The sequence below is a fragment of the Cnephaeus nilssonii genome (assembly GCF_951640355.1).
Source record: "Cnephaeus nilssonii genome assembly, chromosome: 13".
In the NCBI taxonomy this organism is placed as follows: Eukaryota; Metazoa; Chordata; class Mammalia; order Chiroptera; family Vespertilionidae; genus Cnephaeus; species Cnephaeus nilssonii.
This window is the reverse complement of record NC_137084.1, coordinates 36,168,542-36,190,519: the sequence shown is the minus strand read 5'-3', so window position 1 is coordinate 36,190,519 and position 21,978 is coordinate 36,168,542. Positions and strand designations below refer to the sequence as shown.

General features: G+C 46.7%; 1 protein-coding gene across 5 annotated transcripts in view; it reads right to left on the bottom strand.

Moving 5' to 3' along the window:
- IRAG1 (inositol 1,4,5-triphosphate receptor associated 1) overlaps positions 1–5,645 on the bottom strand; it is a 114,415-nt gene extending 108,770 nt beyond the window's left edge. For 3 of the 5 annotated variants that reach the window (XM_079788888.1, XM_079788889.1, XM_079788892.1), the window contains exon 1: positions 5,301–5,645. In XM_079788888.1, coding sequence (XP_079645014.1) covers positions 5,301–5,367 — 67 coding nt within the window. In that variant the 5' untranslated portion in view covers positions 5,368–5,645. The other 2 variants (XM_079788891.1, XM_079788890.1) reach the window with 2 other exon arrangements.
- Positions 5,646–21,978: the final 16,333 nt, after the last annotated feature.

Below are 21,978 nucleotides of genomic sequence, written 5' to 3'. Positions count from 1 at the left end.
GGCCAGCTGGTTTGCCCTGAAGGGTGTCACAGATAAGGGTGGGGGTTCCCTTGGGGTGTGGGGCGGCCTGAGCAAGGGGCCTGTGGTGGTTTGCAGGCCGGCCACGCCTCCTGGCAACCCAAGGGGAGGCCCTGGTATCTGGAATTTATTTTCCTTCTACAATTGAAACTTTGTAGCCTGGGGCAGCAGCCATTTCTGGGGCGGCAGCCATTTCTGTGGCAGTTAATTCACCTTCTACAATTGAAACTTTGTAGCCTTAAGCGGGTGAGCCCAGCCAGGGTGTGCGGAAAGCTTTGCTTCCCCTGTTGCCGCTGGCAACCCTGGCCTGCTCTCTCAAGCTCCATTCTGCCGCCATTTGTTTGAATTTGTTTACCTTCTATAATTGAAACTTTGTAGCTTGAGTGGAGGCTTAGGCCTGCAACGGCTATGGAAAGCTTGGCTTGCTCTGTTACCTGGGAAACCTTGCTCTCTGTGGCTGTAGCCATCTTGGATTGGGGTTAATTTGCATACTCGCCCTGATTGGCTGGTGGGCGTGGCTTGGCTGGTGGGCGTGGCTTATGTAGCGGAGTGATGGTTAATTTGCATATTACCATTTTATTAGAGAGGATATTTATCTCTTAGTAAAAGGATTCGGGAGAGATTTTTTAAATTTATTTGTATTTATTTCCAAGTAATTTATTTCTTACTTATACCAATTTCTATATTTTCCAAGAAAATTTAATAAAGAACATACATTACTTTTATTACCAGGAAAATTCTTGAGTAAAAATTATAAATAAAAAATTCTAGGGAGAAACTAACCAGAGCTAATTACACCCATTCTTCACACACTGGTTTTCTGTGGCCGATGGGAGCGGGGTTTTCTGTCTGCCTGACTGACTGTCACCTGCTTTCCGTCTCCCCTGGCAAGGGCCTCACAGAGAAAGTAGGGCTCTCCAAGGTCACTTCTCCTCTGTTAGGACTCTGGGTCTGAAGGCCCATCCAGGGAGGGTACCCCGGGCTGTCGCCTGAACTCAGAGTCTGGCCTGAAAGGTGCACAGAGCAAACACTACACTCCCTCTCCCTCTTTTCTTCATTTTTCCATTTTTTGGACTGTGACACATGGTAACTGCAGAGAGCCAGGCTACTAACTAGAGGCAGGGTGGCATCTAACACAGAAAGTGCCTACTTGGGACCGAGGTGGCCTGAGCTGGAATCCCCGCTCACACCTATCAGCTGTGTGCCTGTGGGCATGTCACCTCGCCTCTCTCACAGCAGTGTCCTCGTCCCATCACAGGACTAAATTAAATAGCCATTCTAGCACAGATCCTGGCACAAGGTAGGAACTCAACTTATATTGATTTTCTCTCCTCCTTTTATATTTACTACACAAGAACTCAGTTCTCTGTCTCCCTCTCCTGACTCACAAGCTCCCCAAGGGGCAGGGACAGAGTCTGGGGGCTCCCATACCTCTCCTCCCCCTCCATCCATGCCTCTGTTCCTCGTCAGTCAGCAAACAGAATCTCCCTGCTGACTGCCAAGCCACAGAGGGCATGGCTGAGGGGCAACCCAGTGGCTCCATGGGGCTACCCAGGAGCAGTGACAGGGTAGGGAGGGGGTGGATTACTTAAGACCCCCCACTTTGCATCCTCTGAAGCCAGACTAGAAGAATCTGATCATCATGCTTACATACATTATAAACTCTCATGCTTACAAACATTATGGCCCTGTTTAACCAGAATACACTGTATAAGCATTCTGTCCATTTCTACATAATAAAGAAAAAAAGATCCTGAGCATGGTACACTCCCAGCATCATCCTGGGTGCAGGACGCACAGGGGAGAATGAGGTGGTCTCTGGCCTCATGAGCTCAGTCTCCATTCCTACTGGGGATGTGGGGTACATCCATCCCCTGTATTACCAAGACTTAAAGGAAAGGGTGGGGACAGTTTGGGAAGCTGAGAACCTTAAGTGTAGTTAAGCCCACCATGCACAGAATGGAGCTTCCTCTCACAGACACACGGAACCCCTCACCCTGAAACTATAAGCCCCCCCTCCACCCCACCTAGCAATTAGTTTCAAGCAGAAGGTATTACATGACCATCACTCTCCTCATCTAAAATACGAAGTCCCCTGCTCTGTGTCTGGGTGGCCTTGGGAAGTCATTTAACATCCCCTAGTACTTGTGTCCTCCCCTGTAAACAAAAGTGAAGACAGAGGCCTCATAGTATTGAAGGAAAGTGCCCATGAAGGAAGGAGCCCATGACCCCGCATGTAGGAAGTTGAAGGAAGGAGCCCATGACCCCACACACAGGAAGTTGAAGGAAGGAGCCCATAATATCACACATAGGAAGTTGAAGGAAGGAGCCCATGACCCCTCACGTAGGAAGTGGAAGGAAGGAGCCCATAATATCACACGTAGGAAGTTGAAGGAAGGAGCCCATAATATCACACATAGGAAGTTGAAGGAAGGAGACCATAATATCACACGTAGGAAGTTGAAGGAAGGAGCCCATAATATCACACGTAGGAAGTTGAAGGAAGGAGCCCATAATATCACACATAGGAAGTTGAAGGAAGAAGCCCATGACCCCGCACGTAGGAAGTTGAAGGAAAGTGCCCATGACCCCGCATGTAGGAAGTTAAAGGAAGGAGCTCATGACCCCTCACGTAGGAAGTTAAAGGAAAGAGCCCATGACCCCGCATGTAGGAAGTTAAAGGAAGGAGCTCATGACCCCTCACGTAGGAAGTTAAAGGAAGGAGCTCATGACCCCTCACGTAGGAAGTTAAAGGAAGGAGCCCATGACCCTGCACGTAGGAAGTTGAAGGAAAGTGCCCATGACCCCGCATGTAGGAAGTTAAAGGAAGGAGCTCATGACCCCTCACGTAGGAAGTTAAAGGAAAGAGCCCATGACCCCGCATGTAGGAAGTTAAAGGAAGGAGCTCATGACCCCTCACGTAGGAAGTTAAAGGAAGGAGCTCATGACCCCTCACGTAGGAAGTTAAAGGAAGGAGCCCATGACCCTGCACGTAGGAAGTTGAAGGAAAGTGCCCATGACCCCACATGTAGGAAGTTAAAGGAAGGAGCCCATGACCCCACACGTAGGAAGTTGAAGGAAGGAGCCCATAACATCACACGTAGGAAGTTGAAGGAAGGAGCCCATGACCCCTCACGTAGGAAGTTGAAGGAAGGAGCCCATAATATCACACGTAGGAAGTTGAAGGAAGGAGCCCATAATATCACATGTAGGAAGTTGAAGGAAGGAGCCCATGACCCCTCACGTAGGAAGTTGAAGGAAGGAGCCCATGACCCCTCACGTAGGAAGTTGAAGGAAGGAGCCCATGACCCCACACACAGGAAGTTGAAGGAAGGAGCCCATAATATCACACATAGGAAGTTGAAGGAAGGAGCCCATGACCCCTCACGTAGGAAGTGGAAGGAAGGAGCCCATAATATCACACGTAGGAAGTTGAAGGAAGGAGCCCATAATATCACACATAGGAAGTTGAAGGAAGGAGCCCATGACACCGCACGTAGGTAGGAAGCCTCAGGTGCAGTCCTGGAGGAGCCGGTGCTCCTCCATGTGCCCTGCTACCGACCAGAGATGAGCAGAGGGTGCTGCTTATGAGCAGGGCCTCCAGAGATGGGCAGCCCGGGATCAAATGCCAGCTGTGCGACGTCTCTGTGCTAAATCATCCCCATCTGCAAGATGAGGGCAGTAATAATGGCCCCTGGTTTGTGGGTTGTGGAAGCCTTGAACTCCTGCAGGGGACATGCTTAGAACAGCATTTGATGCATAGTAAGAACAGCGTGCTTGCTTTATTTTCTCTTCAGGAAACATGTTGATGGGAATCATTGATCATGTTGTAGCAACTGGCATATGATTACACCTCCCAGATGATCTTAGAGGGAATGCAGGAATGTCCTCCTTACCACCAAGCACACAGGAAGATACACCAGATGTGAACGCGCGCGCGCACACACACACACAGAGACACTACTGAATCATGGACAGAACAAACATAATGATGACGACTGTTTTGTCCATTAGATCAAAACTCAGGAGACATATTCAAAGCAGAAGTGCTCCCTCCCATCTGAGATGAGGGGCAGAAGCACTGGAGTTAGAGGCACACAGACTTGGGTTAGAGCCCTAGCTCTGCTCTTTCTTAGCCTCTGACCTTAGGCAAGCCACTTAACCTGAGCTGCCTCCCCATAAAAATGTTGGGGTGAGGTTGGGGGAGTTAACTCCACTTGCTCCACCAGCCTGTCATTGCCCTCTGGTGGGGACAAGGGAACCCTTAGCGGGCTCTGACTCCCTAGTCCTCCCAGCCTAACACTTCTGGGGAGCTTCCTTCTTTTTCCTGCAGGAGACCCAGCTGAGACAGACCCATGGCCTGCTTTACTTCCCACTGAGACCCCCAAAGAGCAGCCTGAAGAGTGTTAAGACGACAGCAGCTGCAGGGCTCTGGGAGGCAGGAGTGCCGGCCAGGGGTGCCAGACTCACACTGTTTACTCAGACTACGGAGCATCTCTAGGCTTGACAACTGGTTACTGGGCAGGAGGGAGCAGGCCAGCTGGGCCCCTCTGGCTCCCACTGGCCTTTCCTTTGGAGAAAGCCAGCCTCAGTGCCATGCCACTCTCTCTAGAAATAGATTGACACCGAGCACCTGGAGGTGAGCAGGGCTTGGGGACAGACTGGGCACACACACACACCCTCTAGGGAGCAGGGTTAGGGCACAGGGGGACAAAGCTGGAGATAGGAGAGTTGGAGACAGAGATAAAAATGAGCTGTGACCGAACCACAGGACAGGAGAGGCAGGAACAGAAACAGGGCAGGTGAAGGATGGAGACAGGGCTAGGCCAGCACAGGGACCAAGGGGGATGGGGGCAGTGCACAAAGTGGGTGGTTGGGGGGCAGAGCGAGGCACCGTAAGCAAAGCCGGGGTGGTAAAGGGGGCGCAGGCAGTGCAGGCTCACATAATCTAGGGACACTCAATTGCCCCAAAGGAGCCCACAGGAAATCTGGGGGTGGGGATCTCCTATAAGAACCCACGTTTTTACCATAACCTGTGCGTGCTCTCCAACAGCAAGCAAAAGCAGCACAATTTCGTTAAGTTAGGACTGGCAAAATTCCCTTCTTATTGAAAAATTAGGACATAAAAATAGTCAGCTGAAAAGTCACCCAACAAAGCCAACAACCTTGGAAAGTTAAAGTCAAGTGCCCCCCTCCCAGCACCCTGTACCTTTAAGAAGGAGAAGTTTCCCTCTGCTTCCCAGCTGAAGAGGCAGGTTATTCTTGGATATAGCACGACTTACCTAAAACTGAGTTATTCCCCGTTCCTCCTCTGGCCAGCCTCTCTTCACTCTGGGGAGCTTTTACCATTTAAGGTCAATGTTACATCTGGCTCTGGAGCTCAGAGCTGAGAAGCCTCTGGCTGCGGAGCCTCAGCCACCCGCCTCCTCCGAGGGGCTGGGACTTAGAGCCCAGAGCTCCTCCGGAGCCCTCTCTGGCCCCCTCTGGCCTGGCTCGGGGGGCTAAGGGCAGGGGAAGCTGACCAGACTGGCCCAGGGCTCAGGGCAGGCTGGGCCTGCCAGGCAGCAACTGGCCCTGGGCCCCTCCCATGGACACCCACGCAGCACATGGCAAAACCCCTGGGCATCTCATGCCACTGGGCACTGTCCTGGCCAGCTGGGGACCAAGGGAGCTCTGCAGATCTGCCTCCCAGCCTGGACTCCTCAGCAAGCATGGGAGCCTAGACAGGACCCTGGCCTCAAGCCAGGAGAAACTGGGAACATTTCCTGTCCCAGGGACTTGTGGGTGGGGGCCGCTCCCACCTTAAACGCTTGGGATTATCAGAGAGAAGGGCCTGGGAGATTCAGCTAATCTGAGACCTGGCATCAGCCCCAGGGGCTTCGATCGCTGCGCCCCTGTTCCACAGCCTTATTGTCTTAACATTGTGCAGCCTCAGTCTCCTCCCCTCTAAAGTGGGAATAAGTGATTGCACCTAACTCATGGGGTTGTAGGAGGATTAAATGAAATAATACTGGAAGGCTTAGCATAGTGCCAGCATCTCACAGGTGTCCATCAGCACAAGTTCATTTCCTGCTCCTTCCCAGACACAGGTGAGGAAGGGCTGCCTCTCCTGGAAGTCCACACCCTGTCCTTACTCTTTCCTCACCTCCCTTGGGTGCAGTGCCCACTCAGCCAAGGTCACGGAGCCCAGGCTCCAGCCTTCTTCTGAGGTTAGAGGCAGCTCAGACCAGTGGTCACCAACCTTTCAGACCTCACAAACCACCTGGGTAGAGTTCACACAGTCCCTGAGTAGACTTGCCAGATAAATGACAGGACACCCACTTAAATATGAATTTCAGATAACAACACATAACTTTTTTAGTATAAGTATGTCCCAAACATTGCATGGGACATACTTATACTAAAAAAAAATTTTTTTAATCTAAAATTATAATTTAACTGCGCATCCTGTATTTTCATTTGCAAAATCTGGCAACTCTAGCCCTGGGCCATCACCTGTCACCCAGAATGTATTCACAGTCAAGCTGAGAGCTCGATTGGTGCTTCAAGGCCTGTGGCCTCAAGCCCTCCTGGTGATGGCTCCCCAGCTCCTGGCCACGGGTCAGTCACCCCAGTCATGATGGGCTTTCTCTACCAACCCTGGCCCACTGCGCCTTCACCCCAGCCTGTCCACAGGCATCTAGTCCTGGACTCTCTCTCCTCCCTGATTACTATGAGAGAAATTCCTGATGGGAATGCCGTGCATGCTGTCCGTGATACCTATAATTAATAGTATTTTTGCAGGTAAAACCAGAGGAGACTATGCTGGATCCTAATCATGCTTTTTCTCAGGTGTCTACGCCGACCATCTACTAGATATAGGCCCCCACTGGCAAAGCCACACAGTGGTAACTACTAATATTGCAGGTAGAGGTCTAGAAGGAATTTTCCAAACTCTTTAGATTGTTTCTCCAACTTCATTGTGAGTTAGAATCCCCAAGTGCAAAGCTGCTTGGATCCCTCTCCCAAAAATGCTAATTCCACGGATCTAAAGTGGGACCCAGGAACCTGCATTTTAATTCATGCCCCGGGTGATGCTTATGCTATTGATCCTTGGGCTCTACTTGGTGAGTGATGCTTCAAAGACTGATCTTTGAATTCAGCAGGACTTACCACAGAGAAAACTAGAAACAGCTCAAAATGGAACGATGGCTTTGTGTGAATGCGAGGGAGGGTGCATGTGTGTGTGTGTGTGTGCGTGTGTGTGTGTGTGTGTTTACAAACTGTATATTGAGCACCTGTTTTGTTCCAACCACTATATTAGATGCTCTGCATGTATGTATGTGTGTGTGTATATATATATATATATATATATATATATATATATATATATATATGTGTGTGTGTGTGTGTGTGTGTGTGTGTGTGTGTGTCCTCACAAGTATCCTATGAAATGGAATTATTATATGTCTCCATTGAAAATAAAACTGAGCCCTGGCCTGGTGGCTCATTTGGTTGGAGCATCACCCTGTACACCAAAAGGTTGTGGGTTTGTTTCCTGTTAGGACACATACCTGGGTTGTGGATTCAGTCCCCTGTCAGGCTTATACAAGAGGCAACCAAATGATGTTTCTCTCTCTCTCTCTCCCTCCCCATTCTTCTTTCTCTTTAAAAAACAACAACAATAAAAACACGTCCTCAGGTGAGGGTGAAAGTAAATCTATATATATATATAAAAGCTTAAGCAACCATCCAACTATTGCACATTCACCCAGTAGCTATGATGTGCAATGACCACCAGGGGGCAGTCGCTCAACCAGTAGAGGAGGGAGCCTGATTTCTCTGGGAATTGGCCCTGGGTTAGGTTGCTGCTGAGGCACTGTTGGCCCCGAATCTGCTTCACCAGCACCCCAGACCCAAAGAGGTCCCTCAGCCTGGCCTGCAGAGATTGGGCCGAAACGGGCTCTCTGACATCCCCCAAGGGGTCCCAGATTGCGAGATGGTGCAGGCCAGGCCAAGGGACCCCATTAGTACATGAATCCGGCGCACTGGGCCTCTAGTAAATAAATAAAACTGAAAGTTGAAGAAGTGAAACAACTCGCCTGATGTTCCACATCCCATAAGTGTGAATTTAGGCTGTTTGGCTCTAAGGCTCTTTCCCCTGTGCCATACATCCTCCCATTCAGCCAGGGTTACTAAAAACAAGGGTTCACGGATAGCCTTCAGGGGTCTCGGGGCCAACTAAAACTGTCTTCAAAACACTGTGTGAGTTGTGTTTTTTCTTGTGTATAGGCCCATAACTTTCACCAGACTCACAAATAGGCCACCAAATAACTTTAAAATCACTTCATTAACACAAGCATTTCTTAAACACATCATTGGCTGGTGTGTGGAATGGAACAAGCTCTATAGAAAGCAATTTAGCATCATCAAGATTGCAAGGCTGATATCCGTTGACCCAGTTCCACTTCTAAGAATTTACTCTACAAACACACTCCCACACTTGGGAAATGACAAATGAACAAGATTATTCATTGCAGCTTTATCGTAAAAGCCAAAACATTGGAAACAACACAAATGTCCACCAATTGGGAGCCATAAAAGATGATGGGGTATAACCATAACAAAGGCTAAGGAAGCTCTTTGTGTGCTGATATGAAAACCCTCAAGCTATATGGTTAAGTGGGAAAAGTAAGATAACTGAATAGTATATAAATATACACCTAAATACACATATTTACACATACACACTCAAAAGTGCATATATGTATGTGCACACAATTTCATTAAAATTAACACAATAAACAAATAACATCAACACTAGTTGCCCATAGGGAGGAAACCTAGTGGAGGGAAAGAGCATACAGTGTCTATTTATACATTTAAAGTTTTGAATTATAAGAATAAATCATGCGTTTAAACTCAAAGATAAATGATGAAACAAAACACTGCTGTGGACAGGGATTTCATTAATTCATATTTCAGCACTGCTTCCTCCAAATGTCACAGAGGATTGGTGTGAGCCTGACTAAAGGTTACTTATTTTTTGTACTTTTTACTTTGGAATAATTACAGACATATGGGAAGTTGTAAAAATAGTCCCATGTACCCTTCACCCAGCTTCTTCCCAGCGGTGACATCTTACATGGCTGTTGTATAGTATCAAAACCTGGAAGTTGACATTGGTCCATTACTGTTAACTAGGCTACAGATCTTATTCTAAAGTTATTTTTAAAATCTAGCTCCCTCACTGCTCATTTATCCATTTAGAATGTTGACTGAGCCCCTGTAGTGGGCCGGACATTGTGTTGGAGATTTAGAGATGAAACAACTAATGTTCCATAGCCAGTAAGTGTGAACTTAGGGTGTTTGGCCCTAAAGTTCTTTTCCCTTTTGTGGTGGGGACTCCTCAGACACATCCCTGCCCTCATGGGGTGCAGACTAGTGAAGGGGGCCCCTTTGTTCAGTAGAAATGGCGTCCCAGGGGTCCGGAATCCAGCAGTGCACAGGGGTGCTGACCACAGCTCTAAAAAAAGGAACTGTGTCCCTTGCTGTCCTGGTCATGGAGCTTCCCAGCTTGCCTGAAGCTGACTTCTAGTCCTTAAAAGAGCATGAGCAATTACTTGAGCTATATTTATCCCCATTCCTGGAGCCACGCAGGGATTTGGCCTCACTCTACCCAAATCATCAGCTCATCACTCAGGCCCATCAGAGACAATCATGCGTCCTCAGCATAAAAGCAGTGGGCTGGTGGAGGCACCACAGGCCATTTGACTCAAGGCCAGGGGAGAAATGTGCAAGTCCCAGGCCAAAAGCACATCCTGGGACCAAGAGAAGCCATGCCAGGAGACGTAACATCCTGCAAAGGAGCACTGTCTGCTCAGGGCTGATGCTGAGGTGACTGCTCCCTGCCCCATTTATGCTTAAGGGCTCTGCAATGCCCCTTTAGTAGGCCCTAAGGGAATAACTAGACAAATCAGGGGCCAGATCAGCAGAAATTGCATCCCGGGGACAATACCAGGTGTCATTTACTAAACATGGTGCCAGACACTGTGTCAGCCACCTTACATATAAGATCTAGTTCCGTTCTCCCTAAATCCATGTGATGTAGGGTTCTCACCCCATTTCTTAGATGAGATATCTGAGATTTGGAGAAGTCAAGAAGCTGACCATTGTCTCAGTTTGTAAACCCAGATCTTTCTGATTCTGGAGTCCTTGGGAATCAGGTTCAAGACTGGGAGCCTAAGTGTCTCCTTTCCCTCCCAGGATCCCATTAAAATGATAAGGAAAGGCTCCTTCAGAACGAAGGAACCCTTAGCCACAAAGAGACCTGGAGGAGGCAGACAGGAGTGAACACATTTCTGGAACAGGCAAGAGGATAGAGGAATGATGCCTAATGGAGCCAGGAGGAGGAGGCCCCAGGCTAGCCCTAGACAACCCACCGAGAAGGGGGCTCTGGTGCCCCAGAGAGGCCCTTCACTTGAAAAGCCAGGTGTGACAGGGACAGAAATGAGATATGGAGAAACATAGAGGGTCCAATTGAAAGTCTATGGACAGAAGGGGCTGACAAGAAATTTGCTCAAATAGTTTTTGTATGCAGCACTTGGACTAAATACCTTTAGGCCAGTAGTCGGCAAACTCATTAGTCAACAGAGCCAAATATCAACAGTACAACGATTGAAATTTCTTTTGAGAGCCAAATTTTTTAAACTTAAACTTCTTCTAACGCCGCTTCTTCAAAATAGACTCGCCCAGGCCGTGGTATTTTGTGGAAGAGCCACACTCAAGGGGCCAAAGAGCCGCATGTGGTTCGCGAGCCGCAGTTTGCCAACCACGGCTTTAGGCTAAAGGAATAAACAAACTATAAATGAATATTGAGTAGATTTTTTTTTTATAAACATAGGGATTAGCAATTCTGAGTGCTCCTGAAACACCCCATAGAAATGTGGCCCTCAAGAGAGAAAAAGATGTCAAGGATGGCCAGGTTGAACAACTGGGCTTATAATGAAGTCATTTATGGAGGTAAGAAAGTGAGCTGAGGGGACAGGATAATAGGCTCAAAAATTCCATTTGGGACCTGTCAAGTTTTAGATGACTATGAAACATCCCAATAGAGGTTGACACATGGGCATTTGGAGCTCTGCAGAGAAGTGGTAACAGCAGTAATGCGGGTGGGCAGGAACTTGTGACCGAACTGCATGTGGGGAGTGGAAATGAGAGATTGGGTGATTCCAAACTTTTGATCCCTGGACAAGTACAAAGAATGTGAATGCCTTAGGAAGCCAGGAGCAGCAATGCATTGGTAAAAGAAGATATGAGTTCAGTTTGAGATGCTAGTGGAATACCCAGATGGAGATACCCAGAAGATGGTTAGAAATACAGGATTGCAAGAGTTGTTGTTTGAGTGATGTTCAGACTGATGGAATAGATTTTAGACAGATGGGTCTCTAAAAGAGCTTTAAGTCACAGGTGAAGATGGTGAACAAGCTATTGGACCTTTGAGAGAGCTGTTTAAATAGGCTGATGGGATCAAGAGCCAATTTGCAGAGGTTAGTTATGGGGTTTGGTCAGATAGGTCTTGGATGTGGTGGCAGTGAAGCTGTTTTTCATTACTTGGCAACCATGTGCGGGCATGAGTGCGTGGGAAGAGGGTAGATGTGGGGAAGGATGGGCTGTGATACCAGGGTGACCTTGGAAGTCCCATAAGGAGATGGAGGTCAGAGGAGGATGTCAGAGAAAGCAGTGCTGCTCTTGGAGAAGCCTGGATGAGTTTTCCCCCCTCTTCTGGGCTCCCCTGCACTCTGTGCTTACATGTCCCTGGTCTGCCATGGGAAGATGGGGTGGGCTGGGAAGGCTAGAAAAGCTGTAGAAGCTCAGGGGGAAGAGAGTCCTCTGGAACCTGGTCTGGTTGGGAAGGGCTTCATGGGAGAGATAGGAACTTCAGCTTGGCTTTGAGTGCCGAGTAAAACAGGGAAAGACAGGGGAGGAAGAAGGAATTCCAGGTTGGGCTGATGGATGAGCAGAACCTAATGGCCAGAAGGGATGGGGAAATTGTAGGACACGTTTAGTTGCAAAGAACAGAAACCCACTCTGCTGGCTCAAGTGTAAAGGGGCTTGTGTCAATTATAATTGACCCCCCAGAACTCAAGGACAGGAAAGGAGCAGAGCTGGCAGGACCTGAGGCCCCTACTATGTGTATCTGTCCTAATGTCTGTATCCTTCTGTCTCCCAAAGGCCTCTCTCCTTTCTCTCTGTGCATCTGCTTCTTCCTCCTCCTTCTCTTCGCTCTACTCCTGCTTTTTCTGGACACGCACCTTGTTACGTCTCACATGGCCTCTCCGTTCCAGCTCTCTTCTCCGCTCAATCACCTGACAACTATATTGTTTCAGATTCTCAAAAGCATCTGTCCCAGCTTGATTTTTTAAATCAGGTCTCCTAAGTCACTAGCTACCTTAGGTGCGCTATCTCTCTCTGATGTAATAGTCCTAGCTGAAGCCATGAGATAAATATGGTGGCCAGCAACCTCAGATGCTGGTATCAGCCAACCAGAAGTCTCTTTATTCAGGGGATTCTGACTTCCTTTGGCCAGGATACTAGATCTCTTTGAATTCAGCCTACAATTGTGATGGCTCTGTGATGACATGTAACAACCATGTCATTTACTTGGCTCATAGAAAACCTATGGTCCACTGAGACGCCCAGACCTTTATCACAAGAATTGAGCTCTTCCTACCTTGCCCTCCCTAAACTACCCTGAGCAACACTGTCGTCTCAGCCTGTTCTTCAAACACAGGATTTCTGTGCTGGTGCCATGAAACAACAGATTGTTTATCTCACCAAAGGAAGAGTCAAACCTTTCTCAGATTCTCCCTTCTGGCTTCACATAGTTTTTCTTTTGGATGAAAAAGGGAAAGAGATGCAAAGCAGAAAAGGATTTTTGAGGTTTTCAAGTTGACATTCCACCATTAAATTAATGCTAACAAAAGCTCGATTTCACTAATTCTGAGAGGAACTTGATCTCCAGATGCACTGGACTTGCTGGTTCAATGCCTGCACCACGAGGCCTCTTCTACAGCCTGGAGTTGGGTGGGTTTTTTTTGTGTGTGTGTGTGTGTGTTTTTTTTTTCTTAAAAGACTTTGAAGTTTCAAAGAGCATATATCACTTTTTAAAAGCAAACCCAAAAAAGTTTTGTAAGCAACTTTGTTCAAGTGAAGGCTAACTGAATTAAATAGAACAGTCCCCTTTCATAATGATAAAAGAAGAAGAAAGCAGAGGGGAGAGAAAAGGAGGGAGGGAGAAGAGGAGGTGGGGGATGCATTTGTTCCTCCTCATCTCCCGGATGTGTAGCACTGGGCTGTTCCAGGGCTTAGTTCTCAAACCTAGATTCTTTCTATCCTCACTCACTCCCAAGAGGATCTGATCTGAGCTCATGATTTTAAATACCATCTATACTCTAAAGACTCTCAAATGTTTATGTCCAGTCTGGGCCTCTCCCCAAACTCCAAAGTCATATATCCAACTGCCTACTCAAACCCTCCTCTTTAGTGTCACATAGACAACTCCAACTTCCCCCAATACCTACTCTTTTCTCAGTCCTCTCTGTCTCCGTAAATGGCAAGTCCATCCTTTAAGCTGCGCAAGCATAAAACATGAGTTATTCATGATTCTCCTCTTGCTCCCCACATACCCCATAGGGAATCCATCAGAAAATTCTGTTGCTCTATCTTCAAAATATGACCTGAATTGGACTGTTTCTTATTTTAGCACTCCTATCCTGGTCTAGGCTACCATAATTTCTTGCCATGTTACCCAGGCAATCGCCTCCTAACTTCTCTCCTGCCCCCACAAAGAAGGCAGAGTGATTATTTTCATATATTATATCATATCTTACTTATTTTGCACTAGGTACCATACACAGCAATTTGTATACATCACTCATTCTCAGAACTGATTTTCAAAAAATGTTTGGTCTGCATTTTCCAGCAAAGAGAATGAGACTTAGAGACATGAAATACCTTATATAAGAACATACAGCTGCTCTATGAAAGAGCTGGACCTGAACACCCCAAAATGCATGCTCTTTCTTTCAATCCAGTTGCTGAAGAAGAAGTCTATTTTTTTCCCCACAGGACATCTCTTTCTCAAAGCTGCTTGATCCAGTAAAAGCAATCTAAAGTCAAGTTCTTAAAGAGAGGTCTTAAAAAAATTAGGTAAGTAAGGATGAAGGGGAAAAAAGCAGAAAGAACACTGCTGTAGGTCAGTCTTCTTGACAGCAGTTGACCTGCCCAATTTCTTCCATCCAATCAGTAACTTCATCCACCTTATGGTTTGGTATGTCAGAAAGAGGTTGTCCAACCAGGTGTCCTGGGGCCACATGAGGATAACACCAACCATATTTTCTCTCCTTTCCCTCCTTAGGATTCTGGGCCCTGTATCATCATTTATTTATTTATTACATCATTCTGGGTGCAATGTTCCACAGCATCAGTAACTCTTTTAATTCAACAATGACAAAAAGTGCACAAATATTTGAGCACATCCTCCAAACATGGAGAAATGTCTACACTTCAGAATTCACAAATGCCCCATTCAATCCATTTGTTTTTGTAACCTTGAACTTTCACATTTAAAATAAACCATGTACTAGACAAAAGAATTCACTTTGGATCTGGGCCTTCCTTTGTGATCTTCCTTCCTTCATCTGGATTAAAAGCAAAAGACATCTTAAAACATCAAGGCCTGTTTGGGATTCTTCAAAAGCTAGTTTTGAGGGGTGCTAGGGAACTTCCTTGTCTTTCCTGGGTGAGAACAATGCCTTTTTTCCTGAATGGTAAAAGCATTCTGGGAATGGAAAATTGCAAGGCAGAACCCTGGGGGTGGGGAACATGGGTGATGGGTTCCCCAAGAACAGCAAGAGCCTAAGCAAAGAGGGTACCCCGTCAAAGGTGCATGGCTATAGCAGCCACCTTGGCTCTGTGTGTAAGCTGTCATCCCATGGCCCATGGGAACCCATTTGTGCTTTAAATGTGGCTGTAGTAGTTGGGATAGGGATTCTAGTGAGCTAAATATGTGATGTGAACCAGAAAGCCTTTAAGAAAAGATGCTAATAAATAAGACAGCTCTGACTACAAGAAGTGAAGAAATAAAGCACACCAAAGTGCAGAACCAGACTTAATACCAGCTTGCAACCAAGCCCCCTAAACACCAGAGAGCACAGAGGAAAACTATATAGGATCTCAGGGGCTACAGCCAAAGGGACTTACCAGGAAGGGAGAGGATGCAGATCTGTAGGTCAGTAGAGGAGAACAGGAAGGGAGGGTTTTACTCTTCAAGAATTCTGAAAACCCACCAGAGTCCTTAGGGAACATGGCACATGCTTCAGAGAATTGCCTCTGGCCAGAACAGGGACCCAAAGTCACAGCTTACTCTCCACAGCTTAATATTCACTTACTTATCCTGTATAATAAAAGACTAATGTGCAAATTGACCTATTGGCAGAACGACCGGTCGCTATGATGTGCACTGACCACCAGGGGTCAACAGATGCTCAACAGAGAGCTGCCCCATGGTGGTCAGTGCGCTCCCACAGTGGGAACACTGCTCAGCCAGAAGCCGGGCTCACTGCGGTGGCGAGAGCCTGCCTCCATGGCAACGTTAAGGATGTCCCACAGCTGGCTTAGGCCAGCTCCCCATGGGGAGCTGTCTTACAGTCAGACATTCCCCAAGGGCTCCCGGACTGCAAGACCCCTCTGGGCTGAAGAACGCCCCCCCCCCAAGTGCATGAATCTCATGCACCGGGCCTCTGGTCCTATATAATAAAAGGCTAATATACAAATCGACCAAGTGGTGGAACAACCAGTCACTATGATGTACACTGACCACCAGGTGGTCAGTGCATTCCCACAGGGGGAACGCCGCTCAGCCAGAAGCCGGGCTCACACCATGGCAGCGCTAAGGCTGTCCAACTGACAGCTTAGGCCCACTCCCTGCTGTCAGTTGAACATCCCCCAAGGGCTCCTGGACTGCTAGAGGGCGCAGGCCAGGCTGAGGGACACCCCCTCCTCCCCAAGTGCATGAATTCCATGCACCGGGTCTCTAGTCCATTCAATAAACATGCATCTTTTCTATTTCTTCCTAACTAGCTTATGTGAAATGAAAGTTTTGGAATCCCCCAAATACCTATAATTTCTCTCAAAAAATAGTCCATCTTAAAAAATAGTCTATGCAATTACTTTGCCATGATTGCTAGTATGTTTTAAACAGAGAAACAAAATGAGAACACTAATTCCTCAAAACATGAGAATGATTTGTTCCAGGAAGGAGACAGTGTGTCCTTGGTGCAGAAGTGGAGAGGAAAACTTTAAGACAGAAATGTTCAGTGCTGGCTGGTGCCCTCTCTGGCTGGCAGCTGCAGGAATAGACTGAGGCTGGAGGAGGAGCTAGCACAACCAGCCACAGTACTGAGCTGGGAGACAGAACCACAGGGGCACCCCTCCCGTACAGGTGTCCATCTTCTGTCATGAAGCCTCATGCTTCAGTGGCCACTCACTCCTCCCCCCCCCCCCACCCCCCCATCAACAGGGATGGTTCCTAGTTAATTTAAGCCAATCACAGATCCCATTCTCCTCGCTAGCTATGGGCTTAGGCACGTGACCAAACCTGGCCAAGGAGATGGGAAGGCAACTTCTGCTGAAGGGGTTCTGGGAAAGGTCTCCTCCCTACAAAGGGAGAGATATAGGAAGAGGCCATCCCTTCTTGTTCTGCGCATTGTGTGGTCTGGCTATGATGCCTGAACTGCAGCAGCCTTTTTGCTACAGGTCTGAGGCCAAGCCTGAAATAGAACTAGGAGGCAGAGTGAGGACCCTGAAGGTTGGAGCCAACCTGTCCCTGGGCTTCTAATTTTGTGAGATAATGATTATCTTTATTGCTTAGGACACTTTGAATTGGGTTCCTATTAAATTGCATCAAAAACATTCTAATTACTAGAGGGAACTTCTTAAAACCCCCAACTCTGTGTGTGACAAAATGTGAAATCAGACAGAAAATGTTTTACTGTAACAAGAGCTGACACTAGAAATCCTTCTAGGGAGAGAACTGCTTTATTTAAAAAAGAAAGAAAGAAAAAAAACACCCTGAGAATTGTTGGGGTAGAAAGCAGAGCTTTAAAGATCTGGGTGTTAGCTGGAAAAGAGGTATCAGATGGGGACTGCTCTGCACAATGAAGGAGAAAGGAAACTTGTGGATACTCTGGAGGAAGATGTGACAGAAATAGGAAGGCTTTGGGGTGCATGATGTGACCACTCTCCCTCTGCTAGGTCCACAAATACTCACTGTGAGTATCTCTCATGCACACCAGTGAAGGCTGAATTGTGCATTCAGGTTGACATTCGAATCAGGATGGCTCATGCAGTTGCTATAGCCTAGGAGCAGAAGCACCAGAAGAATTTGCAGTAGACTTGGGGAGTGTTCTGGACTTGCCCAGACTGGAATTCGGGGTTGAAAGCAATCTTTTCCAGAGGTCAAATACTAAGAAGGCACCAGATGACAACTGAGTTACAAGGAGCAGCTTGTCACCCTGTTTGAGAAATGGGCCAAAGGCTTAATCAAGCCTTTCTATATTGCAGATCATCAGTAGAGGTGCAAAAATCCCAGATAGTATGAAGAAAAAAAAAAGTGAAACAACTCGATCCCATGTCCAGCATTTGAAGAATAAAATATCCCTGGGAGGTAGAGTAGCTGAAGCTAGCAAAGAGATGTAGTGCCATTTCTGAAGAACCCTCCATGAATAACCTAGTAAGTGTGGGAGAGTGTGAGCCAGACCGCCACTGGCTCTGGGAGAAGGAGGTTGGTCGTTGTCCACTTGCTCTGGCCTGGTCAACTGGACGTGAACCATCAGCCTATACCTTGTATCCGGGATATAACAAGGGGTCTGTTGAGTTTGTCCCAATCTGCTTACCATTCCCATTCCTGCTATTTCATGGGAAGAACAACAGAATTGTTAGAAGAGATCCAAGAAGCATTTCTAGGGATAACCAAAGACCCCAGAGAGCACAGAACCTGTTGGTACTTTCAAATATCTCTTGCAACTGAAGCCTGGGTCTTGGAAAATATGGGAGGTGTTGGGAAAGAAACTCTGGCTACAGGAGTCAGGCTGGAGGATGGAATTCACAGTTCTTGGACTCCAGCACCTGAATAAGGGCACACCTGGAAAATAAGCCAGCCCAGAACTTGACCTGATCTGACCAAGAGGCCTGAGCATGAAGCAGAACAGAGAAAGTGTCCAATCAAAACTGCACAACAGTCAGGATTCATAACAGAACTCCTGGCTCTGGGTTACCTGCCTGAAATTCCAGCTGTTGTTGACTTGGGTGTCCCTGCCCTCATGTTGAACACTTGAAATGCATCGCTAACTTACTTTAGACCCATGCCATTGCCGGTCATGAAAGGCCTTTAACAGCTCTAGGCAGAACAGGCCTTCCTCATTTCTCTTCTGATTCCAGACCCTGACTTCCTACCAGATAGCACCTCAGTGGACCTAGCAGACGTGCCCAGACACTTCCTGAGTGTCTCTCGGCCACTATCGGCCGGCCACCATTGCTTCCCCAAGGGTCTTGGATCTCAGATATGAGCTTACAGGCTCACCAGCTGGGAGCACAGCCAGCCTTCAGGAAGTAATGGCAAGGGACTTGCTTCCCCTCTGGGCTCCGCTCACCCACCTTTCCACCACTCCAGGGTTTTCTCAAGTGTGCATACCTACCTTTGGTGGGACATGGATAAGCATTTTAAGTGTCATTAGTTGTATATTTTAATACACATTTTGAAAAATAAATTTTCCAGAAAAGGCAAAATTTTAGAATCCCATTTTAGATTAATGAGCCTATAGAAGGAAGGGCAAATATGTTTCATTCCATCCAGTTCTGATTGATTGGAAGTCGCTGTCTGGAGCACTGTGTTGACAGGAATTCTGAAGGAGCATCTGGGCTCAGCAGGAAAGAGTTGCATGATCAATCGGTCAATAAATGTATGAAGGTGGGGAGTAGGCCATGGGTGCCACACACTAACTACTTCTGGCCTGTGGTTATTGCTCATGGCCACTCTCTGTACGCATGCCCTGAACCCAACCTGTCAGCACCTTGGGGCTTGGAGCTGAGGTGGGTACCTGAGCCAGAATGTAGCACAGGGACTGCAACAAAGCAAGCGTCCACGTTTATGTGTAGATCTGTCCGACTATGCAACATGTGAGAATTGTACAGAGGGGTTACTTGCAAGGTACTCACATTACATCTTGTCAGCAACCTCTTACTTCCCCATTCTCCCTGTCCCCTTTCACTTCTCCACTCCAGATGGCCTCAGAGGGAGGATCAGAGTCCCCCACCCCCACCCCTTTGCCCCCTGTTTTAAAGAGTAATTCAGCTCTCCATAACTCCTTCCCCAACACTACCTCACCCACGCCCCTCGGATGCTCCATTCAACACTCTTACCCCTCACTCCACAGAAGGCAGTGAAAAGTGGTTATTCTTAACATAGTTTTTTTCTTCCTCTCACATATACAATGGAATAGTAGACAGCTATTGGATTTAAAAATGTGTTAGCTCTGTTAGTACTGACATGCAAAAATATGTCAATGATCTATCATCAAATGAGAAAAACAAACACACAAGTTGCAGGGCAATATGTAACCTATATATCCATGAGGTTTGGCAGGTTACATGTCAAACTGTTAGTGGTAGTTACATGTGGGGAGAAATTGGGGTTGGTGGTAGGCTATGAAGGAGAACATTTGTTCTTTTACTTCATATAACTGAGTTATTTGAACTTTATTTTACAGTGAAAATGTATTGATTGTATAAGTAAGAAAAAAATAGGTGTAGGATTCCAGAATGGGGAAAGCAGGCCAAGAATCACCAAAGCTCTGCCTTCTTGGAGAAGCAAATTTTTACCCTCAGCTGGTTTGCTTGGGGCCAGCTGCTCATTTATCCCAAATGCCTCAGGAAGCTGGGAAAGGGTGAGCACTCCTTTCCAATGCTTGGAAAGCCAAACTGAATGCCCTTGCATTACTGCTGCGTGACAACCCTTCTCTCCACTGTGTGGAGCAGCTTTCCAGAACACTCGCCTGCACGCAGTGCCCCAGGGTAATCTGGGCCTGAAACACTCCTTAATAGGTGCCCCTTCCTCTGGCAAGAGCCATGCTGGAAACCCTAGGGGTCACCAGGACCCCAAGCTCCTCTTTGACAAGAAGAGGTAAGGAGATTCTGAGATGCTGATGTCTCTTTTCACCTTTCTTGGCAGGATTAATCAGGCTTGGCTAAAACCATTCAATAACTCTGAATGAACACAGGGAACTCCCAGCCTCAATTCTACCCTCAATTCCTTCTCCTTTTGTCCGCCATGCGTCAACTCATAGGAAACCAAGAGGATGAGTCAACAGACTGTGGTTTTCAATCATTTTAATGGATCAAGGGAGGCAAGAGCCTTAAATGTCCTCCCAGGTCAGAGGGGAGTTTCCCTTCTGGGAGAAGAAAACGCCTAGCAAGTTAGTGCTGGTTGTTGGCAGGAGGCCTCGGTTCCTCACCACATGGACCTCTCCGTAGGGCCGCTTGTGTGTCCTCCGACATGGCAGCTGGCACAAGTGACCAAGTTGTGTACTTTATGACCTCGTCTGAGGAATCACATATCACTTCTGCCACGTTCTGTTTATTAGATCTGAGTCAGTAAGTCTAGCACAGGTTCAAAAGGAGGCTCTACTTTTTTTAGTAAAAAAAATTTTGTTGATTTATTTGAAGGAGAGAGAGAGAAACAAACATCGGAGAAAAAAAAACATCGATTGTTGTTCCATTTATTTATGCATTCATTTATTGCTTCTTTTGAAAAATATATTTTTTATTGATTTCAGAGAGGAAGGAAGAGGGAGAGAGAGAGAGATAGAAACATCAATGATAAGAGAGAATTATTGATTAGCTGCCTCCTGCACACCCTCCACTGGGAATCAAGCCTGCAACCCCGGGCGTGTCCCCTGACTGGGAATCGAACTGTGACTGCCTGGTTCATGGGTCGATGCTCAACCACTGAGCCATGTTGGCCGATCATTGGTTGCTTCTTGTATATGCCATGACCTGGGATCAAACCCACAACCTTGGCGTATCAGGATGATTCTCTAACCAGCTGAGCTAATTGGCCAGGACCTAGGCTCTACATTTTGAAGAGAGAAGTATCAAAGAGTTTGTGGGCATATTTTAAAGCCATCACAGTTAGTACCTATCAGAACTTGTATCGGTGCAAGGAACACAGACATGAGTCATACAAATCCCTATCCTAAAGAAACGTGTAGCTTATCCGCAAATCAATAAACGTGATACATCACATAAACAAATTGAGAGATAAAAATCACATAGTCATATCAATAGATGCAGAAAAAGCATTTGACAAAATCCAACACCCTTTCTTGATAAAAACTCTCAACAAGGTGGGAATAGAAGGATCATACCTCAACATAATAAAAGCTATATATGATAAACCCACAGCAAACATCATACTCAATGGGCAAAAACTAAAACCATTTCCCCTAAGAACAGGAACAAGACAGGGATGCCCACTCTCACCACTCCTGTTTGACATAGTACTGGAAGTATTAGCTATCGCAATTAGGCAAGAAGAAGAAATAAGAGGCATCCAGATTGGAAAAGAAGTGAAGCTGTCCTTATTTGCAGATGACATGATATTGTACATAAAAAACCCAAAAGATTCCATCAAAAAACTAATAGACTTAATAAATGAATTCGGCAATGTAGCGGGATACAAAATTAATGCCAAGAAATCTATGGCATTTCTATACACCAATAGTGAACTTACAGAAAGAGAGACTAAAAAAGCAATCCCATTTACCATCGCACCAAAAAAATTAAGATACCTAGGAATAAACTTAACTAAGGAGGTAAAAGACCTATACGCGGAAAACTACAGGACACTGAAAAAAGAGATAG